This window comes from Gopherus evgoodei, chromosome 1 (assembly GCF_007399415.2).
Source record: "Gopherus evgoodei ecotype Sinaloan lineage chromosome 1, rGopEvg1_v1.p, whole genome shotgun sequence".
NCBI lineage: Eukaryota > Metazoa > Chordata > Testudines > Testudinidae > Gopherus > Gopherus evgoodei.
This window is the reverse complement of record NC_044322.1, coordinates 18,818,820-18,832,774: the sequence shown is the minus strand read 5'-3', so window position 1 is coordinate 18,832,774 and position 13,955 is coordinate 18,818,820. Positions and strand designations below refer to the sequence as shown.

At 41.8% G+C, this 13,955-nt stretch overlaps 1 protein-coding gene across 3 annotated transcripts in view; it reads right to left on the bottom strand.

Annotated features, from left to right (window-relative positions):
* Positions 1 to 5,849: 5,849 nt before the first annotated feature.
* TMEM135 (transmembrane protein 135) overlaps positions 5,850 to 13,955 on the bottom strand; it is a 418,948-nt gene continuing 410,842 nt past the window's right edge. For all 3 annotated transcript variants that reach the window (XM_030558973.1, XM_030558983.1, XM_030558990.1), the window contains 3 exons: positions 10,934 to 11,032; positions 9,674 to 9,741; positions 5,850 to 8,084 (listed from right to left, as the gene is read on the bottom strand). In XM_030558973.1, the coding sequence (XP_030414833.1) occupies positions 7,952 to 8,084; positions 9,674 to 9,741; positions 10,934 to 11,032 (300 nt within the window). In that variant the 3' untranslated portion in view covers positions 5,850 to 7,951. The remainder of the gene's footprint in view (positions 8,085 to 9,673; positions 9,742 to 10,933; positions 11,033 to 13,955) is intronic.

Sequence of the window (13,955 nt, the reverse complement as noted above, 5' to 3'; positions counted from 1 at the left end):
CTTTTATTTGTACAAATCTTATGTCTAGTACAATGCTGATCTTCCATACAGTACATAGGGGCAGGGCCATTTGTACTCTCTGGCTCTGTGGAATTCACCCCTTGCTGCAGAATTTGTGTGAGAATCTCAGCTTTCTTTTTTTAAAATGTGTTTCTAGCCCTAATGGTTGCGGAGAAAAGCTTGAAAACATCAACTGAGCATAAATCAATGGAGTAATGCCTTGAGTCTCCAAACAGGCTGAAATGATAGCTGAACAATGTGAACTACACCATGCATCTTAATGGATTGTTAACTCTGAAACCTAAAAATGACAATTGGTGCCATATTGAAAAATGAAATTGCAAGGCTACTGTAAAATAAATTGAATAGTGAAATAAATAGCTCTAGAGTTAGTGGACTGATTGTATTAATTATTATTATTATTAGTAGTAGTATTGTAGCACCTAGGAACCCCAGTCACTTTCATAGTCTACTCAGCAAAAGCCTCCATTAAAAAAATTATCTGGTGCTACTGCTATTTCCATCAGAGTGCTGCAGAATCTAGAGGTAGTGCTGCAAAGTCAGCTGGGCATTGCACAGGAGTGTTATTACTACACAAATATAACAGTCAGCCTAGAGTTATCCTGTCCTACGGAGCAAAGGATGCCATGCAAACAATTATATTTATGAATTAGGATGTCATTTTCTGTCACGGGTTCATACAAATAAACCTTGTGCTGTGCCCAGAAATGTCGTGTTCACAAGGATATTGTTTTGTGTCCAAGGAGATGATTCTCTTTAACATATAAGAATTTCACACTAAACAGAAAGATGTAAATTAATTGTAAATTCACACTAACCTGGGAATTCCAGAGAGCGTAATACATCTCTAAAAGGTGCAAAATCTGGGCAGTGGACTAGCATGCAGCATATACACAACTGATTTTGTTTGACTTAAAAAGGAGCAATGATGAACAATGTTTTCATAGTTGAATACCATGTACAAGACAGTTTGATATATTTCTTCAGCATCACTGAGTTTTAGTTTGGTTGAACGGCTACATTTCATAAACTCTTATTTATAAGAAAGTTCAGCTGTATTTTCCTCATCTATTTTTTGTATTGTTCACATTTATCATATCCACCTATGCTAGGAAAAAGCACAGAACAATATTTGCCACATAAAAATCCTGGCTCTGATCTGGCCACTTGGAAGCGGACTAAGGGGAGGAAATCTCAACAAAGTTCTGTGTGTGAAGTTTTCTACTTAGTTATCCCATCAGGGGCAGGTTTGGTCTCACACTGCAAAACAGGAAGCAGGGAAATTCCAAAGCCCCTGGGATCTGCATTGGCTCCAGATTGGAGAGTGTCCAGAGCCATCTGTGTGGATGTTTGATGTACTCATGGTACATGGTACTCATAGCAGCTCCTTTTCCCACCTACCTCCACTCCCTGGCAGCGGGTGTTCAGTGTGGGTGTTGTCATGGGAATGAGAAATTTGTCCCTTTTGAGATCCTTGGATGAAAGGTGCTTGATAAATACAATATATCATTAACATCTGTCTGGGACCCAAGTGGGAGTGGATCTTCCATACCCTTGAGGCAGACTTGATAATTCTCCCATTAACTACTGCTCTCATGTCCTTACTGGCATTACCTTTGAGGCCTTCCGTTGCAGCAGTCAAGGAAAAAATGATTGGAATTGATGCCAGTCCAAAGAGAACTATACTGTGACTAGAAACCAAACCAATCTTCCTCACTGCATTGCAGAGCACTGGTACCCAACTCTGACTATTCATTTGACCTCTCTGTTTTAATTAGGAAGTAGAAAACTACCCTGGTCTGCACTATGCAAAACCTTCTCAGATCAAAGTGAACTCTAATTCACATTTATGCTTGTTATAGTCAAAGGATCCGGCAATTAAAATGAGCCTTATATTTGTTTGATATGGTAACGTATAAAAACCATCATGCTGAGGATATCCATGGTTCCTGGGCTAAATAACAGAAAGGTGGTCTGGTTGTTGTCTTTGCAAATGTAAAACTTCAGGAATTGCAATTAGTTGATTGAAGTTCCATGTCTTTACAGAAAAAAATACATAAAAAGTAGTTCAAAACCAAAGAATGGCTAAAAATATGTCTAACAGAAAATGTTCTTTCTCCTTTATTAAATAATGAAAACACCTGAAAGTGTGCTTTGACCCCAAAATCAACATCAGATGTAAGATGGTTGATGCTGTGTTTATCCTGAGTATGTGTTAACCTCATATGATTGATGTCAATATGAATATTCATGTCTTGGGAAAAAAGAGGCAATTTCTAAAATTGAGCCGCCAAAATTGATGATGCTCCACCTATTTCCAAATATCCTCCATCATCTATACTCCCACTCCAGCTCATTGTTGGGGTGTGTTCGCTAGAGAACTAAAAATCTAAAAAAGAAAATCCAAACAAAAACCCGGGAACCCAGGTGTGCACCAAATGATACTACTCGATCCTACTGCTTTGTGTGACATCCTGTCCCTGTGCTAAACTGTTCAGACCAGTGACCTGTCTGTGAAGTGCACATTGACTTCATACAAATGAATGTCATATTGATGCTAATAGTCACTAATCAGAATGGAAAGATGGACAGAGAGCAAGGAGAAATGGAGCTAAGGCAGATACTGCAACCTAACATACACAAGTGGTGGGCAAGGGGCAGTCATGAGGTGAAACCTGAGGGTAATTGAGTAAAACTGCAATTTACGAGACACGGGATCTTGTCAGTTTCTGCCTGCTCAATTTATACCAATATGGAGACAATCTTGTCTAGAAAGATTCACTGTTGGCGGACTCAGGTGATGCATGATGGTTTCCAAGGAGACCATTCTGAACTTTTCATTGACCAGTCACTGCTCAGACCCCTGAGATCCAGCATGAGCCTGATTGCACCTATGTTTTTGAATGTCCTGAAGTGTCTTGGATAAAAACCCTTCCCTCTTTCTCCCTAGTATAAAACTTTGCTGAAAGTGATTGGATTTCCTGCAGCAGCTCTTCCAAAACAGTCCAACAAGAGCATTCAAGTTTTTCTAAAAACCTGATTTTCTACTTCCGCAGACAATTCTTAGCGCCCAGGTATCCGAGATGACTGGGAGTGGTGGGCTTACCAGGCTTCTAATCTGCTTCTGAGAGGCAGATTGTGGCAGGCTACTGAGAGTGGCAGGTTGGCTATATGCTTTGGAGCCCTTTGGATTTTGCTGGTTATGGAAATGAATCCTGGAGTATTTTGGCTGCTGCTGTTGGGGCTAAGCACAGCTGTGTAGGGATACAGAACTTGTTATGCTAGTTGACATGAAAGACTGCTTTCTAAGTAGAACCCTTCCTGTCCTTTTCCTGCCTTGTCGGTGGGGCTCTTTGTGGGATTCTGTTGGAGAAGCAGGCCTCCATCTTTCACCTTTGTCTGTGAGGCCTCCAACTGCTTCCCAAAGTTATTCAGTGTAGACAAGGCCTTGAGGTTTCCTGGGAGCCTCTGGTGGAACCCAGAGGCCTGCAGCTAGGCAGATTATAGTTGCCCACCCTCAACTCAGTAGCTTTTGATACATAAGATGGTATCAAAGGCCATCTGTGCATAATACCAAGCCAGGTCGACACTCTCACAGAAGCTTCCTAAGCTCTTGCTACTTGTGCTTGGGAAGAAACTGGGCTTGGGGAAAGACCTTTGTTCAGAGCTCAATTTTATCTATGGATGTGAAAGTCAGAATCAGCAACATGAAGGGTTTCATCTGTGGACTGGCAGAGACATCAGATGCTCCTTGTTGTGGGACACAGTACCATAATTTCAGACAGTCTTCACTCTGATCACTGCTGTTCAAACTCCTGTGCACAGCACACAAAGCCAGCAGCCTCGTTGGGGAGAGTGAGTTCTTGTTCACTTTCCTCTCACATCAAGCCCAATACACTCTCCTCCTCCTTCCCTGTTACTGAGACATTCAGCCTTCTCTCCTCCTCCAACCTCTCTCCCTGCCTCAGTGACCCCAATCCCTCACTTTCTAACATCCTCTCCTCTCTCTCCTCCTCTTTTGCTTTTCTTCTCAACCTCTCACTCTCCTCAGGTTCTTTCCCATCCATTAACTCAACCTTGATACTCCCCATCCCCTTTGACCTACCATCCAATCTCTCTCCTTTTCATCTCCAAACTCACTAAACATTCCATCTACAACTGCTCTCTGGAGTTCCTTTCCTCCAGCGGCGATGCATGGGGGCTGGCAGGGAACATATTGGGTCACATGCCCTCTCCAGATTTCTCAGGACACCTCTTGCCGGGATGCCCAACAGCAAGGAGGCAGTGGCTACCCCTGGTGGTGGCACTTACCACGTGTCCATGCAATGTGGGGAGGGAGGAAGCAGCAGGGTGACCCTTCCCCCCATCTCCCGCTCCATGGCGCTATTTCTCCTTCCCTCCTGCTGGAGTCCCAGTGCTTCCCACTGCCTGCTTTGCAGACTGCTTACTGAGATGAGTCAGGGGGTGGAGGCAGAGGCAATGCATGGGAAGGTCATGTGCCCCCCACTATCCAGTTACATGCTGCCTCTGCTTTCCTCCAATTCCATTCTTGACCCTCTCCAATCTGGCTTCTTCTGCCCTCTAATCTCCACAGAAACTGCTTGCACTGAAGTCTCTATTGGCCTCTTCCTGGCCAAATCTCAGGGCCTGTACTCCACCTTTATCCTCCTGGACCTATTGATGGCTTTTGACATTTATCAACTTCTCCCTACTTTTTGAAAATTTGGCTCCCACTGCCTTTCATGCATCTATTCTCATAGCAATGGCCTTCCTTCCTCTCTGATTGCTCTAACCTTGTCTTGTTTCGTGGGGTCAACCACTTCCCCTTCCCTCACTCTGTGGGCATCCCTGCTGGCTCAGTCCTCAGTCATATTCTCCTCTTCTTCTGTTGCTAATCTTTGCTCCATCAGGGTTTCCAGCCTTTACCATCCACCAGACAACTTCTCCCTTAAACAATCTATGTTTTCTGCCATGCTGCCCTTTATGAAGGGGAGAGGCTCCCTGATAAAATTCAAACAGACACTGCCTTATCCTCCTCTAAATCTCTCCATAAGACTCACCTGTGCCATGCTGCCATGGGTAGATAGGTGGCAGGCTTACTCCTTCCTACAAAATTCCTACAATACATGTAACTAATAAACCTGTGCCAATCCTAACCTTATTTTCCTCTGCATAGGATTCCTCTCTCCTCTAAATCCAAGTAGTGACCATCACTCAGTCTGATCCTCAGCCTTCCCTGAAACAAGTGGGATGCTATAAAATCTGTGCAATGCAATGTTGTATAGTTAAGCAAGCAAAAATCAGGAAATGCAAAGGGAATGAATGGCTGCAACCTTAACTCTGCCACTTTGCATGTATTACGATACATTCTTTGAAGTCAGTCATATTGCCTTAGATATTGAAATGCGTCTGTGCTTAGTTAACGCTGTGTTTTCAGCCTTGTCTTGTGCATTGCCTCGCTATAGCACTTAATGTAATGGTAAGGCTGAACAGTTAACAGCTTACTGCATTTATTATATGAAGCATCACTGAGTATAGTCATACGCCACTTTTACACAAAATATTTTAAAATAAAAAATATTAGCAAAGTCCTGTCTTTTGGTTTATGTTGTAAAGTGATGCAGGTTAAATCTACAAAGCTTAGTCATACGAAGAATTCATTCACCACCACTGGATTTCCTTCAGGGTTTTTACTAACAAAAGTGAACAGAAAATTACAATTTTTTCAAGCAGCAAATATATTACTGTCAGGGAGGAAAACTTTAGGACTAAGAGTGCTTTCCCCCTCCACCCATCCTACAAGTACTTGACTCCAATAAAAATAATAATTTAAGGTTTAAAATGTTTTATTTTTACCTTACATGACAGCCATTAAAAACAAGGATTATGAATGTAGGAAACAAGACGACATGGACTGAACTGGTATCTAGATATTAAGACAGAGTACTCAGCTGTTTTAACTCAAATACAGAGACCTATCACCGTTTTCATTCCAACAAAGAAAATCAAAGCTAAGCTATTTGTAAAAGATTTTGAAAAGTCTGAGACTGGCACAATCACTCTACTAAATCCTGATAGTCTAGTACATCAGTTCTAAAATGTTACCCAAAACATCTAGCATTCAGACTTCAGGTCGTGTGTTTTAGAAATGCTAATGGAAAAACAGTCTTTCCAACATTCCTTCTACAATCCTGCCAGAATTCAGTAGATTTTTTTTTATTTTTGAGCAATTTTAGTTTACCATTACAAGATATTACACACAAACCTAGCTTGCAAAATTTTACTCACCCACTCAACTTGGGCCATGTATATTGTTTCACAAGGGATCATAAGTAGCTGATGATCATCACTGTTATGGTAAAGGATGAACAGGTAGGTTTTGTGCATGGGCTGGTACATTTTCATGACAATGTAAATGTTAGCATATATAGCATTGTGAAATTAAACAAAAGGGTGCTGAAATATGTTAAGACTGGGACAGAATTACTGTTATGACATAGGTTCTATTAAGTAGTTATTTTATTATGTGCAGCAAACGCTTCCTGCAAATAAACCAGATTTTTTAAAAAAATACATACATCTTTACTTCCCATTCACAGGCATCTGTCGCATTTCCATTATCTGCTCTTTTTAGTCGAATGCAAGTAAAGCTCATATTTTCCCTGAAAAGCTAGGAGACTCTGATCATAATTCAGCCATGGCTGCCCTGAACCGCCTATAAGCAACAGAAGTAGTAAAGGAATTAGCATGTCAAGATTTCACTTTAGATCACAAAGGTGAAGTGTCGTTTGTAAAAATATGCAGAGGGAGAAAAGTGGATTTTGAGACGATATATTAAGTACCATATTAAACTTCATGGAATTGTCTATAGTCATGACTGTCTGCTATATCAAGGGGAAAGCATTCTTTATTGATTAACAGGAACAACTGAATATGAAGAAACATGAATGAATGTGTCAAATAAAACTGTTTTGCTACGATGGTTGAACTTTAGGAGTTTGGTCCCTTTTGAAGGCCATTGGAATTGCAATTTAGTATTGATGCTTAAATCAAGTAGATTTCATCTAAACTGATACTTGTCAAGTCTTTTTTGAAAAACTGATTTTAGTGTGTGTGTTTGTATTTTAACCTGTCTACTGTTTGGACTACTCTCTCAAAAGCTAACCATTGCATTCCTCCCTCTCATTGTCTTGTCATTTTCCCTTTGGCAAATATTAACTTCCACACACTGCTGTTTCTTAAGAAGAACAAGTCACTGACACCTGGCTTTATACATTTCCTTTGTTCATGGTCTACATCCATGGAATGACAGCTCTGGAGTATGACTTATGGGCTAACCAGCACTCTTTTGGTGGTAGGCTGGCTGTTTTTTATAGCAATAGCTGAGTAGAAATAGCCTAGTCTGAATAAGAAGTGGCTATTGGTTATTTTTAAAATTTTCAGCAAAAACACATATTTGACATTCAAGGGACATTTCTCACCAGACTGTAAGAGTTTTAAGATAAGGTAAAACTTTGGACCGAAACCATCATTTCTAATTTTGGAGATATCATTAGTTTTATGAAGATATTTTCTACTGGAATGAGCTAAAGAAATTTTGAAAATGTTATTTTAAAGTATATTTATGTCATAGGTGTATTTTAATTCTCTTTTCTATAGATATATTATTCATTGATTTAATTCAGTCAAGAATCTACCATATTGTCAATCAACTACAATGATCCAGAAACAATTTCTGGCTATGGAAAGGGCTTAAGTATTAAGCCACATCTTCCTACAAAGCTTCAGTATTTCTGATTGGTAAAAAGCATTTCTCATTGAAATAATACTGAAGTGGAGCACAAGTCCTCTTCCATCTATTTGACTGTTAAGTTAATTAACTCTTCAGGACAAAATGATCATATTTAATCACAAGAGAAAGTATCATTTTTCAAGACAGCTCAATTGGTAGCTCCGGTGGTACAGAAGTATATCTTGGGTCAAGCTTAGGTATGAAATTCTTGAAGTTCTTAGATGCTTCAGTACCAAATACATCTAATACTCGTCTATTCATGACAGCAAACCTGAAATAGAAAAGACTCATGATAAAATGAACACTTTTTCCATTTAATAATAAATAAAATTACTTTAAAGTTATTCTATGTTGTAATGATGAAATATTGCTCATATCTTTGAAATATGGGCTTGAATCTGCACTTCTTATGCCGGCAAAATACCTGTTCAAGTCAGTAAGGGAATGTCTTCACTACTGGCCGGATCGGCAGCCAGAGATGGATCCAGCAGAGATCGATTTATCGTGTCTAGTCTAGACATGATAAATTGATCCCTGAGCGTTCTCCTGTTGACTCCTGTACTCCAGCTTGTCGAGAGGTGCAGGCAGAGTCGATGGGGGAGTGACAGCAGTTGACTCACCACAGTAAAGATACCATGGTAAGTCAATCTAAGTATTACATAAGTTAGATCGATTCCCCCCGTCCCCTCTCCCAGTGTAGACCAGGCCAATGAGTTTAGTCAAGCAGAGTAAGAGTTGTAGGATATGATCTTAAGTTTGCAATCAGATCTTTAAAAAAAACTTTAACTGCATTTGGATTTCATTAATGAAATTTTTCAACAAGCTGGGTGCTAAAAGCTTTTACAAACAGAAAGTAAGTTTTAAAAATTGTACTGGATGCTAAGGGCAGACAAGCGAGAGAGGTAATCCTAAACAATATATAAAATGGGGACTCAATTAGCATCTTATGTCCTCTGAGAATTGCAAGTTTTTCATTTTGGACAACACGGGTGCCTTTTTATGTTTGAACAATACAAATGCTTATGAAGTGAATCACTTAGCATGTGATTTGTGTTTTATTTAATACATTTTACTACTTCTACCAGGAAAAAAAAAGCCATTTTCTTGTCCCCAGGATGAGCAAAAGGACACAGTTCTGTCTACAGGTCTCCTGAGTTCCCCTCACAAATTTTAGTGCCTTCACAACATTTTCCTATTTTTTAAGAAAAGAAGCTTTTTGTGAAAAATTGTCAAAATCTTCAAAGTTTTCAAATTTTTGTGAGAATTCTTAATATGTCTATACATTTTTGTATTGATATGTTTACCAAAATTGTGTTTGAAATCACTGTAAAACATCAGTATGTTTGGAGATGATTTTAAACATGATTTTTGGAAATCTGCACTTTTGGTAAATGACAATGTTTGACAACTTTGAGCATGATTTTGATTTAAAATAGATGAAATTACAGGGATAATTTTCTGAAAAACAGATGATGGATCAATTTCAAACCCTGCAAAACAGAATCAGGTCTTAAATTCTGAAACTGCAAAGCTGTTTTTCAACCAAGATGCTCTCCAAAGATCCCAGTTAAACTGCCTCATGTTTAACTACTCACTTTAGAATAACATTTTAAAATTTCTGTAGAATATGAAACTAGGTTCTCTCACTAATTTTGAATCCAAAAGTTTCTGAAGTGCTGAATAAATAACAGTCGCATTCATATAATTTTGACATATATTCACTACCAATTTTACCTAATACCTCATATAATGCAGACTTCTCCAAGAAGTCTTTGACAGCAAGTTAATTAAAGTACACAGTACCTGTCTAGCTAAAATGAAATTTGCTACTAAGCATTTCCAACCACCTCAGTTACTTACCTGCCTTTTGTCAGTCGTAATAGGAATTTCCAGTAAGAAGGTCTCAGGGTCTGAACTTCCATCACAGCCTACAATCAGAATATTGATCATAATTTCTCCCATTAAGTAATTAAAACACTGTCAGGCATAGATACTAAGAAAATGAAAGTGACCTACCTGCAATGCTTATTCTCTAATGATATGTAGTCACAAGAGAGCCATACTCTTGGGTCTGTGCTAAGTGCAAATGGCTAGTGATAGAACCATAGCTAAAGTCTCTCACCATCATATCACAGCAGGGTAGCATGTCTGTTCCCCTACATGAAGCCCCAGTCACCTGAGATGCCTCAATCCCCTCAGTTGTAAAGATAGAAAATATACCACTTTATGGGGATGCGAGTGACTAGAGTTGTTTTGGTTAAGCACCAGTGAATAAGAATTGAAGGTAAGTAACTTGATTTATTCTAAAGGAATTGTGTAGAAAATAGATTCTCACTCCCGGAGAATAAAAAGCTCCAGAAATGCATTCAGCCTGAACAACAGAAGTAGGGTTGGCAGATTCTGACAGCAGCATTCAGATGCAGGATGCAGTAGCAGAAAGTGGCAGGTGACTTGGTCAACACGGCCAGGGCCTTTGCAGTAGACGTGGGAGGTAGATTCAACCAGCACAGCCAGGGCCGGACTGGAGAAGGCAAGGAAAGAGAGGTGGAGTAAACCATGAAGGAAGAGGTGGTTTTGAGGCACTCTAGAAAGGCAGTGAAGGAGTAGGTGATTCAGGAGAGGAGAGAGAGGAGACGACTGCAGCTTGCTTCAAGTTGTAAAACTGGAGGTTTCTTTGTTAGTTTCTCTTGATTTTTCAAATCTGCAAAGCTGCAGTTAAAGTGGATTGAGTGTGAAATTTTCCAACTCAGCAGTACGCTGTGGTTGAACATTAAGACTTACTGTCTGTCTCCTGGAGCAAAATACTAAGTGAGGTGAAGTCTCTGCCAATCAGTGCATTTTTAATCGTCTTTGGTTAATACATCTTGAGATTTTTTTCCATAGAAGTCAAAACCTGCTTATGATACTTGCATTACATTACAAATGGATAAACAGTCATGGACAGACTAAATTATCTTCCCACCATAACAACACAAAACCAGTGTGGCAGACGCAGGAATAGGAGCTAGAATGTGCTAACTCCTGCTTTATTATGGAATCTGCATTTCAACCCATTCTTTTAATCAAAATTTGAAATAAGTTAAAGGAATTTTGCTTTTTATTTGAAGGCAAAATACTTACCGCCTGAAAGCAGATTGCTGTGGAAATGGCATAGATGATGCTGTCTGCATGAGGAAAATAGGGAACCTTTCCTGCTTCAATGCCTTTGAAGTACATGGTCTAAAAAACAAACAAAACACATGCTGAGTAAATCATACCAAAGGCAAACAGTATGGACTTTGTCGTCAGTTATGGTCCCATTCCTGAAGTCCCCTGCCAAATTTGTGACAGCTACTGAAATTCATGTGACTTTTTCTTATGTAAGAGCCGTAACCTGCAAGCTCATGGGCAGTCTGTAATTTACGTATGGACTTTTCACACTGGAGTGAAGTATACATTCAGCGCATGGCAAGACTTACTAAAGGGTTTCCCAACGTTGTTGGCTGCAGACTAGCTGCAAGAGGAGGGTAGAAAAGACAAACAGTGGAGGTATGGAAAGCTCTTTGAACTCAGATCCATTCCACACTTTACATCTCTGGGCAAAGCAGTCTATTTTCCCTCCTTGCTTTTGCACTGATTCCTGATGCAGTCAGCCATGGGAACAACTCCCCTGTTCCTGTGGCATGCAGCTCACTTGTACTCAATAGAAACACCAGCAGATTTCCATTCCCCTGCACCCAACAAGCAGCATGTAGTCTTCCAGAGAATGAGGGAATGTAATGGGAGAGCCCAAAACAAGGGGAAAGAGAGCAAAAATAAATTAAAATAAAATAACTGGAAAGTTTTAAAAGAGAGAAAATAAAAATCTTGATGAGCAGGAATAAAGACAAAAAGAATAAAGACAGACACTATAAAGAGCTTGGAGAGAAACACGTAGGGACACTGATCACTCTGTACCAGGGGCTGGTATGAGGGACTCCAATCACTCTGAAGGAGGCTGCAAACAAACCAAGATTGGGAACCAGGGACAATGTAAATAGATGTGTAGTTTGTCAGTGCATTGATCTTTAGACGCCTACCATTAACATAGCTTTTTCCATCTTCAGTGCTATTTGAACATTAACTAGCCTTCAAATACCTCTACAAGGCAAGTCAAGAAACACCACCATGACACTGTACCTCAAAATAGCACCCTGGAACCCTCATATTCACTGTTGTTATATAATTATGAGATGTTTTGTACAAAGTCTGCCTTTGAGGTATCATTTAAGAAGTCTTGATCTGTGGAACATTAATATCTTATTGAGGTGTATGTGCTGTCATTGTATGTGAAGTTATAAAGAATTGCTGTGTGTGTGTTACTGAAATATGTCTTGAACTGGGGAATACCCAGTTGGCATTTCATTAGCAACAAAGGAGCAACTATCATTGTCCAGACAGGCATTGATGGCCCATCAAGAAGAATCCAGTCTCCCAGAGGCTCCTTAGGGAGGGCACATATGCAGTTAGGACTGCCTGACCCCACATCACAGCAAGGATCTTTCTAGTAGCTGGAAGAAAGTATAAAAGAGGTACAATGACATCATCACTTGACCTCTCTCCTCCCCCATATAAACACCTGGAAGATCACCTGGAAGACACAGACTTTGAACTGGGAAGATTGGTCCCAGACTGGGAAGGGAATTTAGCCTGTATATTGACAACTGTGAGCTGCCCACAACATCTGTTAGGGCAGGCCTGCACAACTCGTAAAGCGGCGAGGGCCATATTACTCCAAAGAAAACAGCTGAGGGCCAACCCCCCCGTGCCATCGAAACAACCCCCCAGCGCTGCCCAGCCCCCCCAAAACACAACTCCCCCAGCACCACCCACCCTGCAAAAACAACCCCCTTCAAGCACCGCCCACCCCGCAGAAACAAACCCTCCTTCCCCAGCACCGCCCCACCGAAACAGCGGTATTGAACCTTGGTAATATGTTATAGTGGGCCCCTAAAGTAGTATAATTAAGGTAAAAGAAAAATGTCTTTTTGCTAGAAATAGAATAAGATCTTTCCCCCACTGTGTAATCAATTGCCCTGTTGAATGAACGAGGTGAGACTGAGGAAGGCATCGAAGGCAGACCTCCAGACAGCTGCAACCCTTGGAGAGGGGATTGGAGCCAGAACAGATCAGTAGAACAGGTCAGCCACTGACTTGTAGCTCGTCTCCTCAGCCCGCTATCCCCCGCTCTCATCCTCAGCCCCGCTTCCCCACTGCCAGCTCACCTGCCCCCCCGCTTGCCTCCTCAGCCCCATCTCCCCTGCCGCCGCCTGCCCGCTTGCCTCCTCAGCCGCCCACCCCCAGCGGCTCACCTGCCCCCCAGCCACTGCCCGTCCGCTCGCCTCCTCTGCCCTCATCCTCCGCTGCCAGTTCACCTGCCCCCCCCAATGCCCGCCTGCTCACCTCAGCCCCACACTCCCCCAGCTCACCTGTCCCCCCGCTCACCTTCTCAGCCCCCCCCCTCCGCGGCTCGCATATTCAACCCCCACCACTGCCTGCTGGCTCACCTCTTCAGCCTCTCACCCCCCTGGCCAGTGATGATCTGCCAAAATCCCACTGTGACAGACCCAAACCAGTGGGGTACAGGAGTCTGATAGAGGGCAAATATACTGGTCACTGGATGAGTAGTTTTCTGTTCCCTGAGTGACCAGAGCAGGGGCTGCACTAGAGTAATCAGGAACCTGCTAGAACCAATTAAGGCAGACAGGCTGATTAGATCACCTGCAGCCAATCAAGGCAGGCTAATCAGGGCACCTGGGTTTAAAAAGGAGCTCACTCCAGTCAGGGAGGGGGGAGCCAGAGGAGAGGAAGTGCATGTGAGGAGCTGGGAGCAAGAGGCACAAGGAGCTGAGAGTGAGAGGCTGTGCTGCTGGAGGATTAAGGAGTACATGCATTATCAGACACTAGGAGGAAGGTCCTGTGGTGAGGATAAAGAAGGTGTTTGGAGGAGGCCATGGGGAAGTAGCCCAGGGAGTTGTAGCTGTCATGTAGCTGTTACAGGAGGCACTATAGACAGCTGCAATCCACAGGGCCCTGGGCTAGAACCCGGAGTAGAGGGCAGGCCTGGGTTCCCCCCAAACCTCCCAACTCCTGATCAGACACAGGAGGAGCTGACCCAGACCCG